The sequence below is a fragment of the Microcaecilia unicolor genome, chromosome 1 (assembly GCF_901765095.1).
Source record: "Microcaecilia unicolor chromosome 1, aMicUni1.1, whole genome shotgun sequence".
NCBI lineage: Eukaryota > Metazoa > Chordata > Amphibia > Gymnophiona > Siphonopidae > Microcaecilia > Microcaecilia unicolor.
In genome coordinates this window covers 733,366,731-733,394,362 of record NC_044031.1, presented here as the reverse complement: position 1 = coordinate 733,394,362, position 27,632 = coordinate 733,366,731, and the positions used below count along the sequence as shown (strand labels likewise).

Genomic DNA, 27,632 nt, shown 5'->3' with positions numbered 1-27,632 from the left:
AACACCTCCGTTTCTATATCAATGATATTTTATTACATTCAATGCATTTTCTTCTGGCAATGTGTTTTTAAGTCTTTTACTTTTTTTCTCCAAGCTCAAACTAAAAACTTGTGACCTTTCTGGCAGAATGAATCTTCATTAAGTAGCTCAACAGAGCGCCACGGTTTCACTGGCGTTTTTTCAAGAGCTTAACTATTCATGATCACCAGCTTGTTCTGCAAACAAAAGTTAAATGTTTGTCATTTGTACCACCTTACAGGTTCAATCCATGAAAATTCTCAACATGGCGCTGCCGATTTAAAAGGACGCTGGAAAAAAACAGCCTATCAGAATGCAGGAGATATTTAAAGAAATATAGTCACTTTTTAAAGGACATTCTATAAAAATATCTTCCAGTCAATTCAGGCATTATGTCCTTTGGGAATCACAGATTGAAGTTGAAATATCTAGAGTTGTTCCCTCTGCATCAGTTTCTTACCCCTAACCCCACCTCTTATAGCTTCCGATATTACATCAAGGACCCAACATCTAAGATCTTCAAAACGATGTGGATCATGTCAAATTGGCCAAAACAGAAGCACTCATGGTAGCTCATTGTAAAGAAACGCCACACCGTTTTGAAGATCTTTAAAGAGGTGGGGATAGGGGTAAGAAACTGACGCAGAGGAAACACTGCTGGATATATCTACTTCAATCTAAGATTCCCAAAGTACATAATGCCCAAATTGACTGGAAGATATTTTTATAGAATGTCCTGCATATTAGATTGTTCCTTATAAAGTGCCTATATTACTATAAATGTCTCCTACATTCTGACAGGCTGTTTTTTTACCAGCGTCCTTTTAAATGAGAAAGCCATTTTGAGATTTTTCATGGATTGAACCTATAAATTGGTACATCTATCCCAATGCAGGTCTGTCGAAAAGAGAATATCTATAAGTAGTATTTTGCTAAGACTTTTAAAATTTCAAACTTGAATGACAAACCTTAACTTTTGTTTGCAGAACAAGCTGGTGATTATGAATAGTTAAGCTCTTGAAAAAGCTCCGGTGAAACAGTGGTGCTCTGTTGAGCTACTTAATGAAGATTCATTCTGTAGGAAAAGTCACAAGATTTTAGTTTGAGCTTGGGAGAAAAAAAAAAAGTAAAAAAGACTTAAAACACACATTGCCAGAAGAAAATGAATTGAATATAATAAAATATCATTGATATATAGAAACGGAGGTTATTTTAAGATCAGTGAAGAAAAAGCTCTCCTTATAAAAGCAATTAATAAGTTGTAAGCTTTAATTGGTAAACGGCACTGGTAGAGCAGCAGAGATCCTTTTCCTCCTAATTTTAATATATTTAGAAGTTATCAATAGAAATCAAACAAAATAAAACATGGAAAAGAAAATAAGATGATACCTTTTTTATTGGACATAACTTAATACATTTCTTGATTAGCTTTCGAAGGTTGCCCTTCTTCGTCAGATCGGAAATAAGCAAATGTGCTAGCTGACAGTGTATATAAGTGAAAACATTCAAGCATTACTATGACAGTCGGACAGGGTGGGAGGAGGGGGGTGGGTAGGAGGTATGCATGGGGACATCAAAGCATATCATTGATATTCTAACAGGATGGGTGTGGCAAGGTGAGGGGAGGGTGATCAACAGAGACATACAGCTTTATGGTTTATAATGGGCTAGGAACCACAGATCCTTGTTAATCTATGTCTCTGTTGATCACCCTCCCCTCACCTATCCACACCCATCCTATTAGAATATCAATGATATGCTTTGATGTCCCCATGCATCCCTCCGACCCACCCCCATCCTCCCACCCTGTCAGACTGTCATAGTAATGCTTGAATGTTTTCACTTATATACACTGTCAGCTAGCACATTTGCTTATTTCCGATCTGACGAAGAAGGGCAACCTTCGAAAGCTAATCAAGAAATGTATTAAGTTATGTCCAATAAAAAAGGTATCATCTTATTTTCTTTTCCATGTTTTATTTTGTTTGATTTCTATTGATAACCTTAAGAGTGGACTAACATGGCTACCACACTCCTCTACTTAATATATTTAGAAAAAACAACAAAAAATATTAAGTAGATACCTATGCTACTTATAGTTTTAGGTTGTTTCAATTTCTTGCTACGTTTGGTCTTGACAATATTTGACTCTCAACATTCCATTACTAGAAGTTTTCTGAGTCATAAGGTCAATAAGCCTGTGTCTACTAGGAGTGTACTTACCGTAGTCTCTCACTGATCCCTGCCAGGTTTGTTAAAGCCATCAGTGCCTCAAAGTTTTGTAGTCCTGTTCGGTCAAGGCGCAGGAGACTAATGAGGGGTCGTATAACCTCATACATCTATGGAATAATCCAAACAGATGGCTGTGTCTACAGGATATATACAGGCACATACCAAATTTTGAATAAACAGCATGGTGCAAAAAAAAAAAAAAATCAGAGATCTTAACACCATAGTCCCATGTTTTACTTAATGGGAAACACCACATCTTTCACACAATCCAACTACAAAGGCAAACCTCTGCAGAAGGTGTGTCAAACTTATCATACGTTATTTCCAACACAAAAAAGACACATGTTGAACACTACCATAAAGAGAACTTGGTTTGATTTCCAAGTCTGGTCTTCCATTCTCCAGCTGGATCTCAAGCAGCAGCATTCACAGGCCCTGGGAAGGGAGGTCCCCAGTCATCATGCAACATCCACAGCTATTAACCAAACTTAGGACCTTGCTGGATTCTTAAGAAAGCTTCTGCCCCCACCCCCTGAAAGCTGTCAATGATAAGGTTAAGTGAGCCAGGCTTAAGGTAGTTTTCCTATGCACGTCTGCTTACCCGCTCTCCTGGGAATGCTATTTCTGGGTTTGAGGTGATTGTTATCTTTGCCAGAGCCTGTGCTGCCTTCGTCTTACCAACATCTGTGCCCTCCAAAGCCAATGGAATGAGGCCCTGAATGAGGAAAGAGAGAAGGTGATAGGGAACACATACTGTGTGGCTTTATCATCATGGTCTAGAAACACAGAATGGACTTATTTGAATCTGCTCCCTGCTTCCTGTTCACTGCTGAATACATCTACAAAAATGGGTTCTTACCTCAAAGAAAGTGAACCAGTGACATTGAGCATCTCCACACTGTCACGGCCCAATGCTCAGAACTCCCGCGGCATGCCAACAGCACAGAAAATTAGCTTGCCAATGCTCAAAGAAAATGGTATGCAAGTTATATGTGCGCTGTTAAAATGAAAGCAAAGAGAGGGGACGTGCTTGGTGCATGCGCGGAGTTTTCAGGTAAGCCCAGCTCCTGTGCGCACGCGCCAGGCAAACTTGAATGTGAAGCACACATTGGCGTCTGTTTTCAGCACTTTTAAACTATAAGCTTTTAATTCTTTTATTTATTTTTTTTTACTTGGAAGGCTTATACTTAAACGCAGGAAACAGGAGACAATGAGCGCTTTCACTTTCAAGTTTGCTCGGGCGTGCATATTCGTTTCTCACAACTGGCGCTTAAGGGCTTGCAGGGGCTTCCTTCTGCTTTGAAATTAAAGAAAAACCGGCAGATTTTAAAGAAAAAATTGTGAGAAATCCTTTTCTTCAAACTCTACGCCTGCTCTGAGCTGGCGTTATTTTTTCAGTGCTAAGGGCAGCTTTGTTTTATGCGCTGTTCTCGGAGCATTGGGTGAGAATAGAAAATTATCTCATTAACATCCGTTTGACTACATTAGCATGCTATTTGCACTAAATCGGTGCCCGCGCCTCAGCCTCTGAGCATTCTGTGCTCATTAATGCGGTCTTTAGTCTGGCACTAATGGCCTTTAGCGCCCCGCGCTTGCTTCTGAGTATCGGGGCCTCAACATCTCACCGAATATTGCAGTAAGGCCTATTAGTAAAAAGCAGGGCCAAGTCTGAATGATAGTTCAGAGAGCATTTCTGAGACACATTACTCTAAGCTGCACAAACACCAAGAACTGGCCATTGGCAGCAGTGACTGGAAAATGTCACTTCTTTCCAAGATTAGAGGAAAATATGTGCACACTGGAAGATGGCAAATTTGAAAAGCACTAATGAAAAGGAGCAGAAGTGCAAAAACAACCTTAAGCCTTATCAGCAAGACACAGGATTTGCCATATATAAATTTAGGACTCCATCCTTCTAGGAAGACAACAGTCCACATCATATTCACACCTGATAAAACTCTACTATGTGAATCTTTCTCTCCTCTTTTTCTACTTATTTATTTATTTATTGCATTTTTATCCCACATTTTCCCACCTATTTGCAGGCTCAATGTGGCTTACATAGCACCGTGCTGGCGATCGCCAGTTCCGGTATGACAAGTACATAGTGATATTATGGTAGAGATCATGTGTGACACATTATGGAATAGGAAAGGAGAAGAGTTATGTTATGTCCATTTCGAGTGTTAGATTCGTTGTGTTGCAGGGTTTAGGCATTTAAGTTGGATCATTCGGATATGCCTTTTTGAACAGGTAAGTTTTCAGTGACTTCCAGAAGTCTGACAGGTCTTGCGTTGTTTTCATGGCGTTTGGTAGTGTGTTCCATAGTTGCGTGCTTATATAGCAGAAGCTGGATGCATAGGTTGATTTGTATTTGAGTCCTTTGTAGCTTGGGTAGTGGAGATTTAGGTATGTGCGTGCTGATCTCATTGTGTTTCTGGTTGGTAAGTCAATGAGGTCTGTCATGTATCCTGGGGCATCGCCATAGATAATTTTATGAACCAAGGTGCAGATTTTGAACGCAATATGTTCTTTGATTGGGAGCCAGTGTAGTTTTTCTCATAGGGGTTTGGCGCTTTCGAATCTCGTTTTTCCGAATATAAGTCTGGCTGCGGTGTTTTGAGCTGTTTGGAGTTTCTTTATGATTAGTTCTTTGCATCCCGCATAGATTCCATTACAGTAGTCTAGGTGGCTTAGTACCATAGATTGTACCAAGTTGCGGAATATTTCCCTCGGGAAGAAAGGTTTTATTCTTTGAGTTTCCACATTGAGTGGAACATTTTCTTTGTTGTAGATTTTGCTTGGCTTTCTAGCGTGAGGTTATCTCATTACACTTCAAATTTATATCACACACTTCTCAAACAAGACTCAGAGCAGTCTACAAAGATCAATCAATGTGAATATGCACAACTCGCCCATCTATGTTTAGAACTGTTTCTCAATTATCTGCTTGTATACTATAACTTTGTTTAATCATCATCTTGCTGACCAAGACTTTGTAATACTAAATGTTTATTTACTAATATTCTTCCACTACTCATGATGTATTGTAAGTCACTTTGAGCCTGGGATAAGGTGGGATACAAATGCAATAAATAATAATAAAATAAAAAAATAATAATATTCTATTATTGCTTATTTTAACTATATATTTTTCTTGATTAATTTCATGTTCTCCAAAAAGGTGGTATATCAAGTAATGACAAAGAATAAAAGGATAAAGAATATAATTATAGCAAAACAAAATATACAATTTTAACAATAAAAATTACAGAATATAATGTGATAGTACTCTACTTTGCTTATCCAAAAGTGCTCCCCTCTGACAGAGGAGCAGAACAGGGGTCACCCTATCCTACCCAGCAAATAAGAAAAACATTTCCCACTTACAGCCAACAAGAGATCAAACAGAACTGTCCCAAAACTCAGCATTTAAACAAAGAAAGAAGATGAGACTCAACAGGGGAAGCAAGACTCTTTCCATCCAGAGCAGAGACCTGGATTCTTTTGGTGTACCATCCTCTGCAGCTAGGAGAAATTATTCCAGTGTTCACCCTACATTACAAAATTTAGACCCTGATAATCAATTCCCCATGCTGTTCTGAAACAGCACCCTAAAAATAGCGTTGGAACAGCACAGGGAATTTATGCCCCAATGATCAATGCTAATAACATTCAAATTTAGGCATATTATTAGCGTTGATCATCGGTGGGGAAAGTGTGGAAGGATTATGCCTAGGCATGCGCAGGCACAATCCTCCAGCACTTTTGTTTGATCAGTCCAGGTTGTCAAAATCCCGGACCTGTCAGACATTCCAAGGGGCTACCCCCGGATCCCACAAAAGGCATGGCCCTGGTGGCCTAATGTCCCCCCCCCCCCCAACAGGTAGCCCCGCTCAGCACATCCCAGGATGCACTGTGGCAGGGCTGGGCACCGCCATTTTGGAGACTGCACTTGTAGGAGGAGGGACTAAGATCGCATCCTTCCTCTATTAAAGGTACCAGAGGTTCGGGGGGGGGGGGGGGGGAGAGAGAGAGTCACTGTCGCCGCTAAACCACCAGGTGTGGGCTGGAGGTCCAGTGATCTTCAGCCCTCTCTTCTGGTTGGGGGGGGGAGGTCGTGGTTGCTGCTAGGACACCAGTAATGGGGGGGGGGGGGGGGGGGCTGGAAGGGGGTCCACCAAACATCCTGAGGCCATACCCATGGGGGGAGGTCCCACCAGACCCCTGAAGCCATACCCATGGGAGGCTGGGGTACACTGGACCCCCAGGGCAGACAGTGACAGCCCGGGCTGAGAGCTGCATCCTGCCGCCCGACTGCTGTCATGCTTCTCCTCCTGCCCTAACGCCAACTCCAAGCTGGTGTAAGGTTTTAAGAGGTAGAACGCCGCACTCTTAACTTTGATCATGGGGTGTCGGAACAAGAGAACACCAGCATACATTAACATGTATTATCATGCTACCTGCGTTGATCTGCTGCACGCTCTTTCGTTCTGGAGCTCTGGGCGGCTGATCATAAAGCGCAGGTAAATGCGGACCTAGTCCGGCGATAATGGCCTCTAACACCTGCATTTACCACTTATCATCTGCCTGTCAGTTCTCAAAGCATACCTCTAAATAGGCAAGTTATGAAACAGCTTCCAAGAAAGAAGAGTTAACTACCGCTTTCATGCACATTTGAGTGAACAGTTATATGTAACAAGAGTACACATCATCAAACCTGGAAGGCCATAAGTAAATGCAAAAATTCTGAAAAATCTCTTCACCTTCCCTCCTCCTTGAGCTACAACGGTTCCTCTGTCCTCTGTTTGCTCTACCAAGGCCAAAAAGACTCTGCAAAAGAAAAGTGGAGTTGTAATGAGTTAAATGTGATCTCCACAATCTCAGAGAAATTACAGGTAATAAATAGAAATAAATCAAAACAAAGAAAAAAAGATGATACCTTTTTTACTGGACTAACTTAATACATCTTTTGATTAGCTTTTGGAGGTAACTTTCTTCAGATCAGAAATAAGTAAATGTTGACAAATATCAGAATATAAAGTGAAACACAGAGGCCTTCTTCCGACAACCACCTAATTTGAAACAGAAATTAATGAAAAGCAAACTCCCAATAGAAGCTCAAATAGAAGAGAACGGTACATGCCCCTAAATTATTCCCAGTTGCAAACTGTACCGACACATTTCACAGGATCCTACAGTCACTCACATGGAAAAACATTCAGAATAGGGAGATCATTCACATGCTCATCCTTCAATGTAGTATACATCATTCAAGGTAAAAAGTGTGAAGAAGGGTGCTTTAAGAGCTGCTTCTACTATATATAACTATGCTGCCTTTCTCCTTACATCAAGAAGGAAAATCTTACACAAGTTGTACATGCCATGATAACATCAAGACTGGGATTACTATAATGCACTCTACAATTGTCTGACTATTTTTTTTTTGTTACATTTGTACCCCGCACTTTCCCACTCATGGCAGGCTCAATGTGGCAGGCAACGGAGGGTTAAGTGACTTGCCTAGAGTCACAAGGAGCTGCCTGTGCCGGGAATCGAACTCAGTTCCTCAGTTCCCCAGGACCAAAGTCCACCACCCTAACCACTAGGCCACTCCTCCACTACAAAGGGTCTGGCCCAGTTCCAATTGATTCAGAATACTGCAACAAGACTCATAGAAGGTTGTAAGCGACGTGACCACATCACACCATTTTTGCAAAAACTTTATTGGCTACCGGTAAATAAGACCATAACAGCAGCCATACTAGGTCAGACCAATAGTCCATCTAGCCCAGTATCACGTTTCCAAACAGTGCCCAAGCCAGGGTCACAAATACCTGGCAGAAACCCAATTATTAGCAACATTCCATGTTACCAATCTTGGGGAAAGCTGCCTTCCCATGTCTGTCTCAATAGCAAACTATGGACTTTTCCAAACCTTTTTTTTTATTTTTTTTTTTAAACACAGATACGCTAACCAATGTTACCACATCTTCCGGCAAGGAGCTCCAGAGCTTAACTATTTGTTGAGTGAAAAAATATTTCCTCCTATCTTGTGTCCCCTGTACTTTCGGGACGAGTAAAAAATTAATTCACTTCTATTCGTTCTACACCACTCAGGATTTTGTAGACCTCAATCCTATCTCCCCTCATCCGTCTCTTTTCCAAGCTGAAGAGCCCTAACCTCTTGGCCTTTCCTCATACGAGAGGAGTTCCATCCCCTTTATCATATTGGTCGCTCTTCTTTGAACCTTTTCTAATTCCGCTATATATCTTTTTTGAGATACTGTGACCAGAATTAACACAGTACTCAAGGTGCGGTCGCACCATGGAGCAATACAGAGGCATTACAGTATTTTTGATCTTATTCACCATCCCTTTCCTAATAATTCCTAGCATCCTGCTTGCTTTTTTGGCTGCCAGTGCCACACACTGAGCAGAAGATTTCAGCATATTATCTACGACGACACCTAGATCTTTTTCTTGAGTGCTGACCCCGAAGGTAAACCCCAGCATCAGGTAACTGTGATTTGGATTATTCTTTCCAATGTGCATCACCTTATATTTCTCCACATAAAATTTCATCTGCCATTTGGTTGCCCAGTCTTCGAATTTCCAGAACTGGTGGCTGCTATGGACTGTTTTACTGCTGTCTTCCATGTTCCAGACTTCAGTGAGTCCAGTCCGGATTCTCCAGGTTGCCAGACTTGCTCTGCTGGTTTGTCCTGGAACAGCAACCTTACTTGGCCGGTGATTTACTGCAGCTGTGGGTCAGCTGCTGAGGGGCTTATTAGCTTCTGTGAGCCTTGCTTGCCTTGCCTTGGTATCAAAGGTCATCCTGAGTTCCTGTTGGTTTGTTGGAGTTCCTGCTGTGTAAGTTTCCTGTGTGTTTGACCCTTTGCCTGGACCTGGACTTTGATTTTGCTTTCTGCCTGCCTAAAAGACTCTGGTTAGTTTATGGATTACCCGTGTTTGCTGCCTGCCGTTTGACTTTGCTGTGCTACTGGATATTGTTACCGTCTACTATTAAAGCCTCTTCTAGTTATATTCTGTGGTTCCTGCCTGTTGTGTTCAGCACTGCTTTCTGCTTGGGTGATTTGCCTGCCCCTGCCACTCCTTGGCAGTGGCCCAAGGGGCTCACAATTTCAGAGACTGGGTGAGAGCCCTGACACTAATAAAGAAATAAATATTGGAGAAACAAGCCAGATGCTAAAGACACAGCTCAATTTACAGAGACACAATATGAAACACTCCAATTCCAACCAGGATGCCACCTCTCTGGGACAGCACTTTACAAAACCAGAACATTGCATCAATGATCTTATGGTAAGAACACTAAAATTAAGACAACCCAGGAACATAAGACCTTTGAAGTCAAAATGATGAAATATTCTGACACTCACCAGACAGGACTTAAAAGATCTGGGCTTTCTATCCCACTATAAAATCATAAAATTCTACTGCTTTGTCACTCTCTTATCTGCCATATATCTTTCTGTCTCTCATCCACCCAGGTCTCCCCGTTTCTCACCTAACCTACCCCTCCCTTTTCCTGTGAGACTGTCACTGGAATGCCTCTGTGTTTCACTTTATATTCTGATATCAGTGGCGTAGCCAGACAGCCAATTTTGGGCTCAGACCAAGTGGGTGGGCACAATATTTTCTCTGCCCTTCCCTAAGCGCAAAATATAAATACATTAGCTAATAAGGATCCTCAAGCTCTGTCAGCTAGACTTTCTCTGAAAAGTGGCCAGAACTCCCTTTTACCAAGCTTGGCAGGCAGCAGCAACGTACCTAAGCCACTGATGCCGGCATTCTATGCATGCTTAGCTGTTGGTGACTCAAGAATGCTGTCGCCGACTGCAGAGCTTGGTAGAAGAAAGTTCTGGCCATCTTTGGAGGAGATCCTCGGCTGGGGAGGCTTTGGATCCCTACCAGCTATACAGCAAGGGTCAGAACTGGTGGTTAGACATGTTAGGGCCCCCCTACCTGATCCCCTCTCCTCCGATTTCCTCATCTGCCATTACTGTCACACCAACAGACCATCACCAAATACAGAACAGGGGATCACATCAGAAATAAAAATAATTTACACAAAAAGCGAACTGGGAACCCCAAAAAGTTAAACTTAGCATGTACTGCAACACTGGAGAAATAAAAACAGAAATGCGTTTCCTTTCTACTGAACACAATACAAACACATTTGCTATGCAGATTTCCCAAAGCCAACATACTCCAATTGAAACATTCAAAATAAATTGCTTTTTTTCTACCTTTTTGGTCTGGCCATTGTATTTTTCCATCATGTTGGTTGAAGTTTCTCATCTGTCGTCTAATTCTCTTTCAAGTAGCTGCTGTCCATTTGTCTTTTTTACCCTCACTACATCTACTTCCGATCTTGATTGTTCTTTTTTTTAGCTCTTTCCTCTCTCTTTTTTTTGTTTTCTGCCACCATGTCAACTCAAATTTCACCCTCTCAAGGTTCTCATCCTTTTTAGTTTACAACTACCTATCAGATTTCCAACCTTCTTCTCTCACCCAGTAGCTTTCCATTCCCCATCACTCCTTCCCCAGCTTTTTCCCATTCCTTTTCATTACCATATTTCTATCCTCCGTAATCACTATTCTTTCATTCATTTCCTTGCCACCCCCTTCTTCCTCTCTTGGCCTCTCCCACATGGTTCCACCATTCCCAGCATCTTCCTCCTTCTGCCCTTCCAGCTCAGCATCTGCTCCCTCTTTCTCCCCTCCCCACTCTTGAAGCCTTACATCTCTCTGTCCCTTCTCTTCCCTCCTGTCCTCTTCCCCATGTTCCAACATTTCTCCCTCTCTCTTCCCTCACTCCCACTGTCCAGCATCTCTCCATCACTCCCTGGATCTAACATCTCCTCCTTTCTCCCCTCTCCACCTCCTGTGTATCTCTCTCTCTCTCTCATCCACCCCCAGGTCTAACATATCTCCCTCTGTTGTGCCATGGGTCCAACAATTCTCTTCCCCCTCCCCCCATGCAGCATTCTCTCCCTTCCTTCCACTGTCCCCATGCAGCATTCTCTCCCTTTCTTCCTTCCACTGCCATGTCCAACATTTCTGCCTCCCTCTCCCTCCTTTGTGCCCCGTCCAACATCTCTTGCTTCCCCCCTAAAACATCTCTTCCTCATCTCATCATGCCCAACATTTCACCATCTCTCCCTCCCCACTACCCTACGTCCAACATTTCTCCCTCTCTATGCGACATGTCCCTCTCCCCTCCACCACCATATGCAAGATTTTTTTTCTTTCTTACCCCATTCCACCCTATGCCCCATAATTTTCACTCTTGTGCCCCCCCCCCCCACAGCATCTGTCTTTCGGAACGATACCTACAATCCCCCCCCCAACTCTCACGTCAATGGGGAAGCACCCTTAACAGCACTGGTACTGGAGGAAGCAGGCTGAGCTCCCATGATCCTGCATCTGCCTCCCTCTCTCAGGGGCAGCAATTCCCACACATGCTGCCTACCGCCACTAACCCGGAAGCGTCTCTGCCGTGTCCTGCCCAAGCAGAAACAGGAAGTTGCAACAAAGGGGGCGGGATGCAGCAGAGCAGACGCTTCCGGGTTAGCGGCGGTAGGCAGCGTATGGAAATTGCTACCTCTGCCACCGAGAGAGGGAGGCAGACGCAGGATTGTGGGAGCTCAGCCTGCTCCCTCCTCTGCCAGTGCTGATAAATATCAGACATTGGAGCACCTTTATCAACATTTGCTTATTTCCGATCTGAAGGATTAGCTTTGAAAACTAATCAAGAGATGTATTAAGTTAGTCCAATAAAAAAGGTATCATCTTATTTTATTTTCTGTTTTAATTATTTCTACTTATTACCTTTAAAACTGGACTAACATGGCTACCACACCACTTTACTCGGTGAATTTACGGAAAGCCATTCCTTCCACATCTCTAGGAATGTGAACACAGTATTTCCTCACATCTGAGGAACTAGTCTCAGACTCTTCACCTAGTTTTAAAATGATTTAATTCTCTTGAAATCCACTTGGAACTTTTGGTAAAGTAAAATATAAATGTCTAAATTAAATTAAATATTAGGGGCTATAATGAAGTACTGCTGCGCCCACATTACTTAAAAAAAAAGCTCACAAACTGTAAATTATTAACTGAAAAGGTATATTATTTCCCGTTTCAAATCACCACCAACACAACCTGCACCAGGTTAACATGAAATCAGCATCACTGATGGAACCTGTAAATTCTGGAAAATGGAGTATTGAAATTCAAAAGAACATTATATTTCACCTACAACTAAGTGAATCACAATAAAAAAAAATCATAAGAGTAACACAAAAAAAAATATCACATTCCACTCACCAACAAATCATGTCTATATGGATCATGTTTCAAAAAGTCAGTGTTCCCCGCCACCCAATTCCTTATGAAGATTGATGTTTTTGGCAACCTTGCTTTGGAATGATGGTGGATGGGTCAAGACCACCAATGTTTAGCAATGAAACTTGGTCCTGAGTACAAATGTAACATCATGAGAATTTTAAACAGCAGTTTGCGCTGTTTTGAATTCTCTTATGCTGTACATAGTTCATTTTGTCCATTAAGTTAGTGTTTTCATTGCTGGTCTATGGCAGCCCTGATAGCCAATAGGAAGAGGCTGCCTGCAGTCAATTTCAGCTCTCGTATATAGGCCTCTATCCACTCAGCAGATAGACAGCCTGGAGCCAAGTTAAGTTGTGTGGCTTCTCTATGAACCTGGGTTTTTTTTTTTTCTTGCTTCAGCATACGTCAGGAAGTCACATGCTCACACTAGAGCAAATTTGCCAGTTCCGCTGTAAAACTGCAGAATTGGGCGGTTTCCCACGACCTGTGGGATACTTTTCAAAAGTCGCAGGTAATTGCGTGGTTTTTCAAAACTGCAGCCAAGGGAGGTGGAATCCCAGCCCTCTTTAAATGCTTGTGCGCACGATGCACTTCTCTCTGACCTGGAGGCAATGGAGACGGTCACAGATCATGTTGGCTCTGGTGGCAGGCCCCTCCTGCCCTGATCTACTCTCAGAGTCAGAGAGCAGATCATCAGGAGGGGGACCCATGGCCTGCCACCAGAGAGGAGGAGGCAGAAGACACCAGCACCACAGCAGAGACCGAGTAAGTCAGGGAGGGAAAAGGAGGAGAGAGCCGGAGCGGAGGGGCCCAACGATGCACCATTATGGGGATGGGGAACAGGGGATCCCACGGTACATTAGCATCGGTCGGCATCGGAATTGGCGAGAGTAATCGAGTAACATCTTCCCAGCCCCCTCCCCTCCAGCCCCGTGTCCCTCCCCGAACATAGCTAAGTACTTCCTCGTGGTCTAGTGAGGTTGGGAGGATCAGCGCAGTAAAAATGATCATACTACCTAAACTACTATATTTATTCTTGGCGCTGCCTATTTCCTTGCCAGACAAATTTCTACGGGGTTTGTAATGTAGAGTTTTCTCCTTCATATGAAAGGAAAGGCCACCACGGGTGCGTAAAGAGGTAATGTACCAGTTGAGAGTCCAGGGGGGATGGGAGTCCCATCCTTTCTATTGTACTACCAAGCAGCCCATCTTAGAATATTAGCAGATTGGCTTCAGGGTACTGAGAAGATTTGGAAGCGGCTTGAGCAGGGGTGGTTAGATCCTCAGCCGCTGAAAGCAATACCATGGCTACCTAGACAGGTCCTGGGAGAGATAATTAGAGATTGCCCACCTCTGCTCCAATGGCCTTTGACCACTTGAGTAGGAAACGAGAAAATTTTTCCCAGGCCGAACATATTTTCTACACGTTCATCCGCTTTGCCCCCCACTTTATCCCAGGTACACAGGATTCTTGTTACTGCTTATGGGAGGGCCTGGGTCTTTGTGAGTTGGGTCAAGTATGGGAGGAGGGTGTAGTTTTGCCTTTTGAAGAGCTAGGTAAAGAATATGGGCTCTCCCCCTTGCAGGCCTTTCAATATCACCAGCTACGAGACCTCATCATACATAGGCAAAAGGAGACTTAAGCTTGTCAGAAACCTTAATTGAACAAGGGCTTATGTGTAGGGGAGGGAGAGGTATATGTTCAGAAGAATCCGCAATGCAACAGAGAACTCGAACGCCCCACGGGACAACACAAGTGCAAGTAAAAGTGGGATGTTTGACCACGGAAAAACAAATCCTGGAAACAATAATTCTGCTTGTTTATTTGTTAAAAAAAAAGACTCGACACAACTGTTGTGTTTCGGCCGTCAAGCCTGCATCAGGAGTCTATAAAAAACATACATATACAAATGAAAGTTTAAAAGAAAAGTGCATAAAAATGTATAATAAAAAAATATAAAAATATATAAACAACCAACAGACATAAATGGAAATCAAACCATTTTTTAACATCCAAAATGCAATATATAAAAGTGTGTACTTGTTGCAACATTCTTATTGAAGTACTGTTACAAAAAAATACATACGCTAAAATACATATAAATAAATAATATATAAGTTAAATAACGTGCGTACAAAGATAGTACGCATTATGAAAAAAACAACAATAAAAAGAAAAAAAACAATACCTTGTTCTATTAATTATTCTTCCTTCCCCTTTCTTATTTTCATCTGTATCTTTTCTTTATTATTATTTTCATTGGCCATTATTGGCCATCTGTGCTGAAATGGTTGAAGATGCACCCCCTTCAATTGTTTTTCAGCAAAAGAACGGATGTGGTCTCCATCACTTTGTGGAAGTCTAATGCAGAGCTTTCTTGGCCTCCTAGGAAAATCCCAGTCCCACCCTGGTCCCAATAAATAAATGTGTGCACCCCAGTTGTCCACCTATCCCGGGCATAATCTAGGCAGCCACTTAGACCACCTTAACCAAGAGAGGGTTACACAAATAACAATTGACTTATTAAATTACATATTAAGTTTCAAAGGCATCTGAAGTAGAGGAGTGTGGTAGCCGTGTTAGTCCACTCTTAAGGTTATCAATAATTTCTCTAATCTGTGCACAAATATTACCTAAATGAACCCATGTAAAACTTCTAAACATTTCACAAGCCTTTCTCAGGATACAAGTTACTCAACATTTAATTTAACTAACCTCTATGCAAATGAATTTCAATAACAGCTTCCAATATCAGATAAGTACAGTTTTACCTTCCTCTTCCTGATTTAAGCACATAAGTTGGATTCTTTTCCCAAATTATTCCCTTCTTTTCTCAGGTAGGAAGTAAAAACATTATATAACTGTATCACTAACCAAACAGAAGAAAATAATCCATACTGCAGGTAATGCTCCTCATAAAGCTTTTCTTTATGTCCAATTCTCTCTCTGCTTTCCACTATCTATAGATACTGGGGCTCATTTTCAAAGCACTTAAAGACTTACAAAATTCCATAGGTTTTTTATGTAACTTTGTAAGTCTAAGTACTTTTGAAAATATGCCCCACTGTGACCTACAACACTATTTCCCTTACCTGGATATTAGTTCCCGGCAGGAGTTGGTAAGTGCTGGATTCTCATTCTTTACCATGCAGGCCAAAGCGGACACCACGCCTGCAGCTAGCAGCTTCTGGACACGTTTCATTACAAACTTTGCCTTATCCTAAATGAAGCAACACAGCACATCATGTATTCCCTATAAACAAGGCAGATTTCAAAGTGTTCACTTTGGTTAAAGACCATATGCATTTTGTACCAGTTTTCAAAGTGAGGTATGTGCTTTAAATCTTTTTTTGCAGGTACAGAGGGCATGTATTTATTTATTTATTGCATTTGTATCCCACATTTTCCCACCTTTTTGCAGGTTCAAAGTGGCTTACAATGTGTCATTCTTGGTGGTAGTGGATTAGAACATAGTTACTTATTGTTACATAGAGAATTAGAGTAATATGGTAAAAGTTAAAAACAAGCAGATATTATAAAATAATTACATATTTTGCATAGAGATTTTGAGTAACATGCTAGAAGTTTAGAGCAAGCAGAAATTATAAAAATAGGTCTGTGTAAGGGAAAAGGAGATGCGTGCATTTATATTTGTTGTTCTGTGTGGTATGCCTTGTTAAAGAGATGGGTCTTCAATGATATTCGGAAGTTTGTTAGCTCGTGGATCTTTCTCAGGTTGTGCGGCAGTGGGTTCCATAGCTTGACACTCAGGTAGGTGAAGTTTGCTGCATGTGTAAGTTTGTATTTTAGACCTTTGCAGCTTGGGAGATGGAGGTTAAGGAATGTATGGGCTGATCTTTTGGCATTCCTAGTCGGTAAGTCTATCAGGTCTGACATATAGGCTGGGGCATCTCCATGGATGTAGTCACTCGCATCAACTTTTTCTATGTATAGAGTTGTGCTGAAATAATATGCAGGGAGATTTGAATTTAATCTGCCTGTGCATTTTCTCCCTGACCTAAAAACATGCCCCCAGTTATGCCTCTTCTCAATGTGGCTAAAAGTCCACAGGTTTTGAATTTGGATTTAGATTTCTAGCCTTTTCCAAATCCAAGCTCAAGGTGACATATAATCAGGTCCATGACGTACGTGATATGGAACACAGTGTAGATTACTAATCACATAGAGAAAGAGAAATATTCATGCAGAAAATTAAAGTAACAGGTTGAAAAAAACTTTCATCTATGCATACACTGTCCAACGGTGTAGCCACAATTGATTTTTTGGTGGGAATCTAAGGTTAACATGGGTGAGCACCAAAGTTCCCTCTTAAGTTGTTCGAGAGTCTTCCAACCACATTCCTGCCAGTGGGGGTGGTGCTCCAATACTGTTATTTCAATTGCCAAGGACTACAAGAGTCCCTAACAGCAAACAGTAAGGCAGAAAACAAGGGACCTTTCCCTTTGAAAATTTACTTCCATGGATCCATTTGCTAAAAGCAGTCATATACATTACCATATAATTTTGAACATGCCAAGTGCTATCACTTCATAACATCTTATTGGGCAGACTGGATGGACCACACAGGTCTTATCTGTCATCATCAACTATGTTATTGCTATACTTCCAATCTAAATACACCCAAACGAGCACTCCTTTTAATGGGGCCAAAAGTACATACACTGAATCTTGCACATACTTTTTAGCTGTTAGGAGTGTGTTTTTTTACAGGCCAATTTACCGTGATAAATCGTTTGACAACAGCCCTCTAGTTTGCTCTGGGCTGCTCCAATGCTCTCCAACTACATAAGTACATAAATATTGCCATTCTGGGAAAGACCAAAGGTCCATCAAGCCCAGCATCCTTTTTCCAACAGTGGCCAATCCAGGTCACAAATACCTGGCAAAATCCCAAAAAAGTACAAAACATTTTATACTGCTTATCCCAGAAATAGTGAATTTTCCCCTAGTCCATTTAATAATGGTCTATGGACTTTTCCTTTCGGAAGCCGTCCAAACCTTTTTTAAACTCCACTAAGCTAACTGCCTTTACCACACTCTCTGGCAACGAATTCCAGAGTTTAATTACACGTTGAATGAAGAAAAAGTTTCTCCAATTCGTTTTAAATTTACTACAGTGTAGCTTCATCACATGCCCCCTAGTCCTAGTATTTTTGGAAAGCGTGAACAGACGCTTCACATCTACCCGTTCAACTCCACTCATTATTTTATAGACCTCTATCATATCTCCCCTCAGCTGCCTTTTCTCCAAGCTGAAAAACCCTAGCCGCTTTAGCCTTTCCTCATAGGAAAGTCGTCCCATCCCCTTTATCATTTTCGTCGCCCTTCTCTGCACCTTTTGTAATTCCACTATATCTTTTTTGAGACGCGGCGACCAGAATTGAACACAATATTTGAGGTGCGGTCTCACAATGGAGCGATACAAAGGCCTTATAACATCCTCATTTTTGTTTTTCATTCCTTTCCTAATAATACCTAACATTCTATTTGCTTTCTTAGCCGCATCAGCACACTGAGCAGAAGGTTTCAACGTATCATCAACGACGACGCCTAGATCTCTTTCTTGGTCCGTGACTCCTAACGTGGAACCTTGCATTACATAGCTAAAATTCGGGTTCCTCTTTCCCACATGCATCACTTTACACTTGCTCACATTAAACATCATCTGTCATTTAGACGCCCAGTCTCTTAAGGTCCTCTTGTAATTTTTCACAATCCTCCCGCAATTTAACGACTTTGAATAACTTTGTGTCATCAGCAAATTTAATTATCTCACTAGTTACTCCCATCTCTAGGTCATTTATAAATATGTTAAAAAGCAGCGGTCCCAGCACAGAGCCCTAGGGAACCCCACTAACTACTCTTCTCCATTGAGAATACTGACCATTTAACTCTACTCTCTGTTTTCTATCCTTTAACCAGTTTTTAATCCACAGTAGAACACTATCTCCTACCCCATGACTCTCCAATTTCCTCTGGAGTCTTTCATGAGGTACTTTGTCAAACGCCTTCTGAAAATCCAGATACACAATATCAACCGGCTCCCCTTTATCCACATGTTTGTTCACCCCTTCAAAGAAATGTAGTAGATTGGTAAGGCAAGATTTCCCTTCACTAAATCCACGTTGACTGTCTCATTAATCCATGCTTTTGAATATGCTCTGTAATTTTGTTCTTAATAATAGTCTCTACCATTTTGCCGGGCACTGACATCAGACTCACCGGTCTATAATTTCCCGGATCTCCTCTGGAACCTTTTTTAAAAATCAGCGTTACGCTCATATATAAAGCTACAATCATAGGGAAGCAGTGCATCCTGCAACATTGGACACAAGAGGCTGCACCTTCCTTTTGGAATTGGAGGAATGCATTTTATGGGTTGTTGGTGGGTCGAAGCGCGAGATGCCCGTTGTACAATTAATCGAAAGAAAACAATTTTGGCCAATATGGGAACCTTATATCCAATCACTGTCAGGACAAGCTCGTAGCTTGATTCTGAACTCCATGTCTTAGTAAACTATAAGGGAGGAGAGGGGAAAGACTAGGGGAGGGGAGGGAATATAAGGGGAGGGGGAATAATGGGAGATGGGGATAACATAGGCACATGGGTAAATGTTGAACAATTGCAATTATCGTAGGTATATATAAGGAATTTATGTGAAAATAAAGAGAACTGAACATAAGATATGGGGGGGGGAAGAAGAGGGTATGGTGGGGGGTGATGTAAATGTTGCCCATGGTAGTGGAAGGTTATAAGAGTCAAAGCTATCTACTGCCTTTATTGTGATGCACTCCCACTGGGGGAAGGTGGGAAGGGTATATATGTTGGAATTGTGTATTATGAGCATGTGGAAGTGTTATACTATATTAATAAAAAAGATTTCACATAAAAATTGGCATTACATTGGCCACCCTCCAATCTTCCGGTACCACGCTCGATTTTAAGGATAAACTACATATTACTAACAACAGCTCCACAAGCTCATTTTTCAGTTCTATCAGTACTCTGGGATGAATACCAGGAGATTTGCTACTCTTCAGTTTGTAGAACTGCCCCATTACATCCTCCAGGTTTACAGAGAATTCACTAAGTTTCTCCAACTCGTCAGCTTCAAATACAATTTCCGGCATCGGTATCCCACCCAAATCGGTGAAGACCGAAGCAAAGAATTCATTTAATCTCTCCGCTACGGCTTTGTCTTCCCTGATTGCCCCTTTTACTCCTCGGTCATCTAGCGGTCCAACCGATTCTTTTGCAGGCTTCCTGTTTTTAATATATCTAAAAAAATTTAACTATGTGTTTTTGCCTCCAACGCAATCTTTTTTTCGAAGTCCCTCTTAGCCTTCCTTATCGGCGCTTTGCATTTGACTTGACATTCCTTATGCCGTTTCTTATTATTTTCAGTCGGTTCCTTCTTCCATTTTCCGAAGGATTTATTTTTAGCTCCAATAGCTTCCTTCACCTCACTTTTTAACCACGTGGGCTGTTGTTTGGTCTTCCGTCCTCCTTTTTTAATACACAGAAAATATTTGGCCTGGGCTTCCAGGATGGTGTTTTTGAACAGCATCCACACCTGATGTAAATTTCTGACCCTCGCAGCCGCTCCTCTAAGTTTTTTTTTCACCATTCTTCTCATTTTATCATAGTCTCCTTTTTTAAAATTAAACGCCAACGTATTTGATTTCCTATGTATACTTACTTCAAAGCTAATATCAAATCCGATCATATTATGATCACTGTTATCAAGCGGCCCCAGCACCATTACCTCCCGCACCAGATCATGCACTCCACTAAGAACTAGGTTTAGAATTTTTCCTTCTCTCGTCGGCTCCTGTACCAGCTGTTCCATAAAGCTGTCCTTGATTTCATCATGTAATTTTACCTCCCTAGCGTGCCCCGATGTTACATTTACCCAGTCAATATCAGGGTAATTGAAATCACCCATTATTATTGTGTGGCCCAGTTTGTTTGTGTACCTAATTTCCATTAACATTTCTGTATCCGTCTGTTCATCCTGGCCATGCGGATGGTAATACAATCCTATCACTATCCTTCTCCCCTTTACACATGGAATTTCAATCTACAGTGATTCCAAGAAGTGTTTTGTTTCCTGCAGAATTTTCAATCTAATTGATTCAAGGCTCTCGTTAATACACAATGCTACCCCTCCACCAATTTGTACCCCGGTATAACAGTGTCCCACTGGTTATCCTCCTTCCACCAGGACTCAGAGATGCCTATTATATCTAATTTTTCATCTAGTGCAATATATTCTAACTCTCCCATCTTATTTCTTAGGCTCCTGGCATTCGCATATAGACATTTCAAACTATGTTTGTTGTTCCTATTTACATCATGCTCAGTACTTGACAGTATTAATTTGCAATCTTTTGTCTGCTTTTTATTTTTATTTAAGGACACCTGATCTACTACGGACTCTTTTGCAACCTCACTATCAGGATACCCTATCTTCCCTGTTTTGGTGATATCTTTGGAAGATACCTTATTCCGAACCATGCGCTTTTGAGCGACTGTCGGCCTTTCTCCCATTTCTAGTTTAAAAGCTGCTCTATCTCCTTTTTAAATACCGATGCCAGCAGCCTGGTCCCACCCTGGTTAAGCTGGAACCCATCCTTTCGGAATAGGTTCTCCCTTCCCCAGAATGTTGCCCAGGTCCTAACAAATCTAAAACCCTCCTCCCTGCACCATTGTCTCATCCACGCATTGAGACTCCGGAGCTCTGCCTGTCTTTTGATCCCTGTGCATGGAACGGGTGGCATTTCAGAAAATGCTACCCTAGAGGATCTGGATTTGAGCTTTCTACTTAAGAGCCTAAATTTGGCTTCCAGAACCTCTCTCCCACATTTTCCTATGTTATTGGTACCCACATGTACCAAGACAGCCAGCTCCTCCCCAGCACTATCTAAAATCCTATGTAGGTGGCGCCTGAGGTCTGCCAGTCGCACCAGGCAGGCAAGTCACCAGCCAATCCTCACATCCACCAGCCACTCAGCTATCTATATGCCTAATGATCCAATCACCAACTACAACAGCTGTCCTAACCTTTCCCTCCCGGGCAGCACTTGGAGACATATCCTCGGTGCGAGAGGACAGTACATCCCCTGGTGGGCAGGTCCTGGCTACAGGAGTACTTCCTACTTCACCAAGTTGATGCTCACCTTCTAGGAGACCTCCCTCCTCCAAGGTAGCACAGGGGCTACCAGACTGGAGGTGGAACTTCTCTACAACATTCCTGTAGGTCTCCTCTATGTACCTCTCTGTCTCCCTCAGCTCCACCAAGTCTGCTACTCTAGCCTCAAGAGAACGGATACGTTCTCTGAGAGCTAGGAGCTCTTTGCATCGTGCACACACATGACATCTCACCAACTGGGAGATAATCATACATGTGACACTCAATGCAAAAGACTGGATAGCACCCCTCTCGCTGCTGGACAGTTGACTTCATCTTAATGTTTTTGAGTTTTTCAATCATTTAAAACTTGCTACAGTATTAAGGATATTAGCCTAATATAAAAGTGTCTTTTAGTTTATATAGTATGATTTATTTAGTGTTTCCTTCTTAGATGGTAATGAAATGTATTTAAAACTCTGTAAGAGCACTCCTTGCTTGTTACCCTAATTACAATAACTGACTATAAATAAAGAGTTGTCCTAGGGGTGGGCGGGAAGACTAAACTAAATCCTGCAGTGCCTGCTAGATTCTGTTAATGCTGTGGTACAAAGTTTTTAAAACTAAGTGGAAAAGATTATGGAGATTAGTTGATAAAATTTGCTTTTTATATTTTTATTTTGCCTATCACTAACCTACAATTCCTCCTTTAAACCACAATATTTAAATTCCCAAAGCACAAAGCAAAATAGTGTTCACTTAACAGAGAAATGTCTTCTCTCGGAACTTCCCAGAAGCTGTTCTTCATTGGCCATTTCCGGTAAAAAGAAATGGATATAACCAAGTACCCTCATTCCTTACCTTGGGATGTTCCTCAGGAATGTGCTGCTTGGCATATTTAGCCAGCTCAAGCATCTGGGGATCCAGTTCTGCCCGATCATAGCTGTTTGTACAATTCACCAGGGTAGAAGCAACTGCAAACAACACAGTCTTATCCTCCGACTGAACAAAAATACAAAATTAGCTTAGACTTTTATCAATATTTATCTTATTGCTTAGGAAGAACTCAAGTTTAGTCTATTTTGTTACAGCCCACATCATTCAGTTAACTTCTGGTAGTATACTATTTTGAAACACAGATGTGTATCTGCTGCAGATGCAAAAGTGGGCCAACATCCAGCTCTCTATTCCAGTTAACAGTTGTGGTCACACCTGGCTCACCAACCCAATCCTGTACTACTGTTGGCCCTTATGCACTCTTCAGAATGCGCCACAACTACAGTAATGCTGGCATGGTGCTGAACATCCACATTCTGATTTGATAAACAAATTTGTGGAGGAAAAAAGGTCTCCAAAAGCATTACAAAATCTTCGAACATTAGTGGTGTAAGAACAGACTGACTGAAATACATGAAGTAAAAACAGCAATACATGATACAAAGCCAGCAGTAGTTAGAAAAAGCAAGGACTATGTGCGAGTGCAGAATCAATGTTATCACTCCTTATGCCAGAGACAGACAGACAGCTCAGTGTCAGGAATATTAAAGACAGACGATTCCACATCAGAATCAGTACAGACCTAACCTTTCTAGCTTCAAAGAGAAAAAGCTCACACCCCATTCCTACTAACCAATGTTGATTACCATGCTAGGATTCTGCAGGCTTGACAAGCTCTTGGTTTCCCAGGTTATGCTTACAAGACCTTCATGTATGCCTGAAGATAAAGCATTTGAGGAATTTTCTTGAACCTTAAATGTGTGTTCATATGTGGGCCATTTCTTCAACAGTGGGCACAATAGCTCTGGTCTGGCAGGCAGATGGAGAGAGAGAAAGAGAAAGAGAAAAAGATGCAAAAATGCACGAAGAGGAAGAAAAGTTACCCTTTTGGTTTCCTGTACAAATCCTCCCCAATTTTAGGCAAAGTCAGACATTCCCTATATGTGCTGTAGCGAAGATCAGTATAAAACACTATGCAAAACTGCTGTACCTTTGCAAGCTGAAACATGGTCCGCATCGCTGCTGTGTCTTCCACAAACTCCTCCTTCACATCTGCATCGAAGGTGAGGTAGGCCAGCCCCTCCACAGCCCAGCGTCTGGTAGTTGACTCAATGCCCTCATTACACAGCCACCTAGGAAGGACAGCACGTAGGATGTGACCGTTACTTTCAAGCATACACATACCAAGGGAGACACAATCAGCTCCGGTTAGAGACTAGATAGCTGGGGGGGGGGGGGGGGGGGGTCACGTGATGGCAGCAGCCTGAGTGGACACCTACAAGCTCAGCTCCGCTCCCTCGCTTTGATGAACCCCCTTCTTATGGCACCCCCTTGGTGAATTTTTTCTACCTAATACGGACCCACCAACTTTGGAACTCGAGGGGGGGGGGGGGGGAACGACACACTCACTGGACACCGAATTGACGGCAGAAGAGGCCGGGGAAGGCTGGTATGCCGACTAGAGCAGCTCGCTCCGGCGGGGAACAAGCTGCAGGGAGTGCGCGCAAGATGACGGTCCAGTATCGGGAATCCCCAGCGCCACAGGTTACAGACGATACTCTCCAGCTCTCCATGCGAAATGTCACAGCTCTTGGACAACAAACTTGCCAAGTTGCATGTCACTATGGATGAACTGAAGGACTCAGTGGCTGGCCAGGCGGCACGCATACAACAAGCGGAAGAGCGTACCTCCGCCCAAGAGGAACGTGTGCAAGAGATGGAGGAAAAAATAGGAGCGCTAGAGTCGCAGAACACTCGTTTACTGGAGCGGGTGGAGGACCAAGAAAACCGGGCACGCCGTAACAACTGAAGCAATAAAGGAGTCCGATCTGCTGGAAATCATGGAAAAATGGCTGCCGGAGGCGGTGGGGCTCCCTTCAGAGGTGGGCCCGATCCACGTGGAGAGAGCACATCAGGTCGGGACTCGGAGAGAGGAAGCAGAACTCCGAGCATTTATAGAGAAGCTGCCGCCTCCCATGTGAGGGTTTTAGGCCTATAGCAGAGGAAAGTGCTGTGAGCTATGGCCAGGTCAGTTGTGTTTCTCTACAGACAGATAGCTGATGGGAGTCCCTGGTCAACTGCTGAAAAATTAGTTGTTACTCAGTGGAACCAGAATAAGGGACTTATGTTTGTTGGTGGGACCCTACTTTAGGTCGGGGGGTCCATATTGCATTGTATCTGCTTAGTAATCAGTTGATGGGAAGGAGTGGGGAGGGGAGGGGGTGGGGAAGCTATACAAGTGAACAGGTTGGGGGGGATGGGGGAGGCGAGTTAAGGGTGTGGGGTGGGGGAATGGCGGTGTGGATGACTGTGTGGGTGATTAGATGGATATGTGGGGGTGTCTGGAAGGTGTGTGTGGGGTGTGGAAGGAGGGGAGGTCCGGGAGTGCGATCAGTGTGACGTGCTCTTGGTCTGATTTTGGGATATAGGGGGGGGGGGGGTAGGTAGGGACTCCATGTTCTTGCAAATGCTGAAGCTCAGTTCTATGTCATGGGCGGCTTGCCTTATACGGGTGGGGGAGGTGCAGCTGGGGCGCCACCCCTAGCCTCCGAAATGGCTGGTTTGTACTTACGCAAGAGACCATTCCCAATGTGGTGGAATGGGTGACTTACGAATTGCTACATTAAGGGAGGAGTGGCCTAGTGGTTAGGGTGGTGGACTTTGGTCCTGGGGAACTGAGGAACTGAGTTCGATTCCCGGCACAGGCAGCTCCTTGTGACTCTGGGCAAGTCACTTAACCCTCCATTGCCCGCCGCATTGAGCCTGCCATGAGTGGGAAAGCGCGGGGTACAAATGTAACAAAAATAAATAAAAAAAACAAAAAACACACTCGCCTGGGAAATGTACAAAGATCTTGAACTACGTTAAACGCTCTCAAGTGGAGGTTTTATTAATGCAAGAAACCCATTTAACTCAAAATGAACATGCTAAATTGAAGAGAGATTGGGCTGGACAGCTGGCATCTGCATCCTATAATGGTAGGCAGAGGGGGGTGGCCATTCTGATCCTTAAGAAATTAGACCAAGTGTGCCACAAGATTATTGCAGACCCTGAAGGGCGCTATGTGGTTTGGATGGGGGAATTGCAAGGGAAAAAAGTAGCCATATGCTCTGTTTATGCCCCTAATGTTTACTCACACAGTTTCTTCTCCAAATTGATAGCTCTGCTGGTAACCCTCCATGAGTATCCACTGATAGTGGGAGGAGACTTCAATATAACGGCTGACCCACTAATCGATTGCAACCCCCCAAAGAGAAGGCTCAAGGGCCAAGAGGCGCGGGGAGTAAATTTTTTAATGCAAGAACTGAACCTCCTTGATAAATCTGGAGGATGCTTCACCCGGACGAACGCAACTTCACCTTCTTCTCTCAGGTCCATAAAGTGCAGGCAAGGCTGGGTTGCATACTAATCTTTCAACCTTTTCTATCAGTGACCAGAGGAGCAGACATAGAGGATGGGGTGGTTTCGGACCACAGTATGGTGTGGGTGGTGATGGGTCTTTCCCCTAGGAGACAACCGGGAGGTTGGAGGATGAACCCTTCCCTTTATTTGGATGATGAATTTAGGGGAAGAGTGCAAGCACTATTTGGAGGAGAATGATCCAGATGGTGGACCCCGTGGTATATTGGGAAGCAGGGAAAGCGGTCCTTTGAGGAAAAAAATTGAATATAGCTCCAGGAAACGCAAAGAACAACAGAGGGCATTATTAGCGCTGGCACAGCAACTACATTCCATTAGGGAACGGCTAGTGAGGGGTGGTCCAGAGCAGGTTCAGCAGCAGTATTTGGATATCAGGCATAAGATCAATTCACTATTAAATCAGAGAGCCCTTAAGGACATTCAACTATACAAATACCAATTACATAGGTGGGGGAATAAAGCGGGAAGACTTTTAGCTCAGCTGATTCGCACTAGGGCCCCGAGGCAAGTGATTACTAAAATCAGGAGCAAAACAGGCACACCAACATCCAAGGAGAAGGATGTACACGAGGCCTTTGTTGAGTTTTATAGGTCCTTATACGATAAAGGGTGCTGTGATGTGGAGGCAAGGGACAGATTCTTTGGAGGGCTGGAGCTTCCCAGCCTGTCTCCAGACCAACTGCACAGTTGAATGCCGCAGTTAATGGGAGGGAGATACAGCAAGCCTTGAAGCGCTTGAAACTGGCAAAGGCCCCGGGCGGGACTGGATGGGCTAGGCCCGGAATTCTACAAAATATTAGGAAACATAGCAGGCCCGTTTCAAATGCTATGTCAGGTGTTATGCACTAGAGGACAAGATATTGGTAGGATGGTGCATGCCACCATAGTGGTTCTCCCCAAACCGGGCAGGGACAAGGAACCGTTGGGGTCATACAGGCCTATATGCCTATTGAATCAAGATCTTAAGCTGTTTGCCAGCATCATCGGCAAGGTGTTGCCCGGGCTGGTGCATGTGGATCAAACGGGGTTTGTGCCTGGGAGGTATGCATCTGCGAATATACTAAGAGCAATGAGCGCAATTCAAGCAAAAGGAAACACACCCGGGGATGCTGTCATAGCCAGTTTGGACACTGAAAAGGAATTTGACAAAATCCTGTGGGACTATTTGTTCTGGGTACTCCCCCAGTTTGGAATTCTGGGAGAGTTTCTGACTGGCATACAGGACCCACAGCGCAGATTTTGGTAAATGGACAGCTCACTCCCTCTTTTACGCCACAAAGAGGGACGAGACAGGGATGCCCGTTGTCGCCAACGCTGTTTGTCCTCTCGTTGGAACCACTAGTTTGTAAAATCCGCCAGTCTAGTCTTCTACAGGGCATACGGGTGGCCCAACGGGAGTATAAAATTAATCTCTTTGCCGATAATATGCTGAT

General features: G+C 43.0%; 1 protein-coding gene across 3 annotated transcripts in view; it reads right to left on the bottom strand.

Annotated features, from left to right (window-relative positions):
- Positions 1–27,632, bottom strand: part of UNC45A (unc-45 myosin chaperone A) — a 74,965-nt gene that overhangs the window by 11,561 nt on the left and 35,772 nt on the right. For all 3 annotated transcript variants that reach the window (XM_030189656.1, XM_030189655.1, XM_030189657.1), the window contains exons 12-17: positions 23,771–23,912; positions 22,645–22,785; positions 15,724–15,851; positions 7,017–7,083; positions 2,852–2,965; positions 2,242–2,357 (exon numbers count right to left, since the gene is read on the bottom strand). In XM_030189656.1, the coding sequence (XP_030045516.1) occupies positions 2,242–2,357; positions 2,852–2,965; positions 7,017–7,083; positions 15,724–15,851; positions 22,645–22,785; positions 23,771–23,912 (708 nt within the window). The remainder of the gene's footprint in view (positions 1–2,241; positions 2,358–2,851; positions 2,966–7,016; positions 7,084–15,723; positions 15,852–22,644; positions 22,786–23,770; positions 23,913–27,632) is intronic.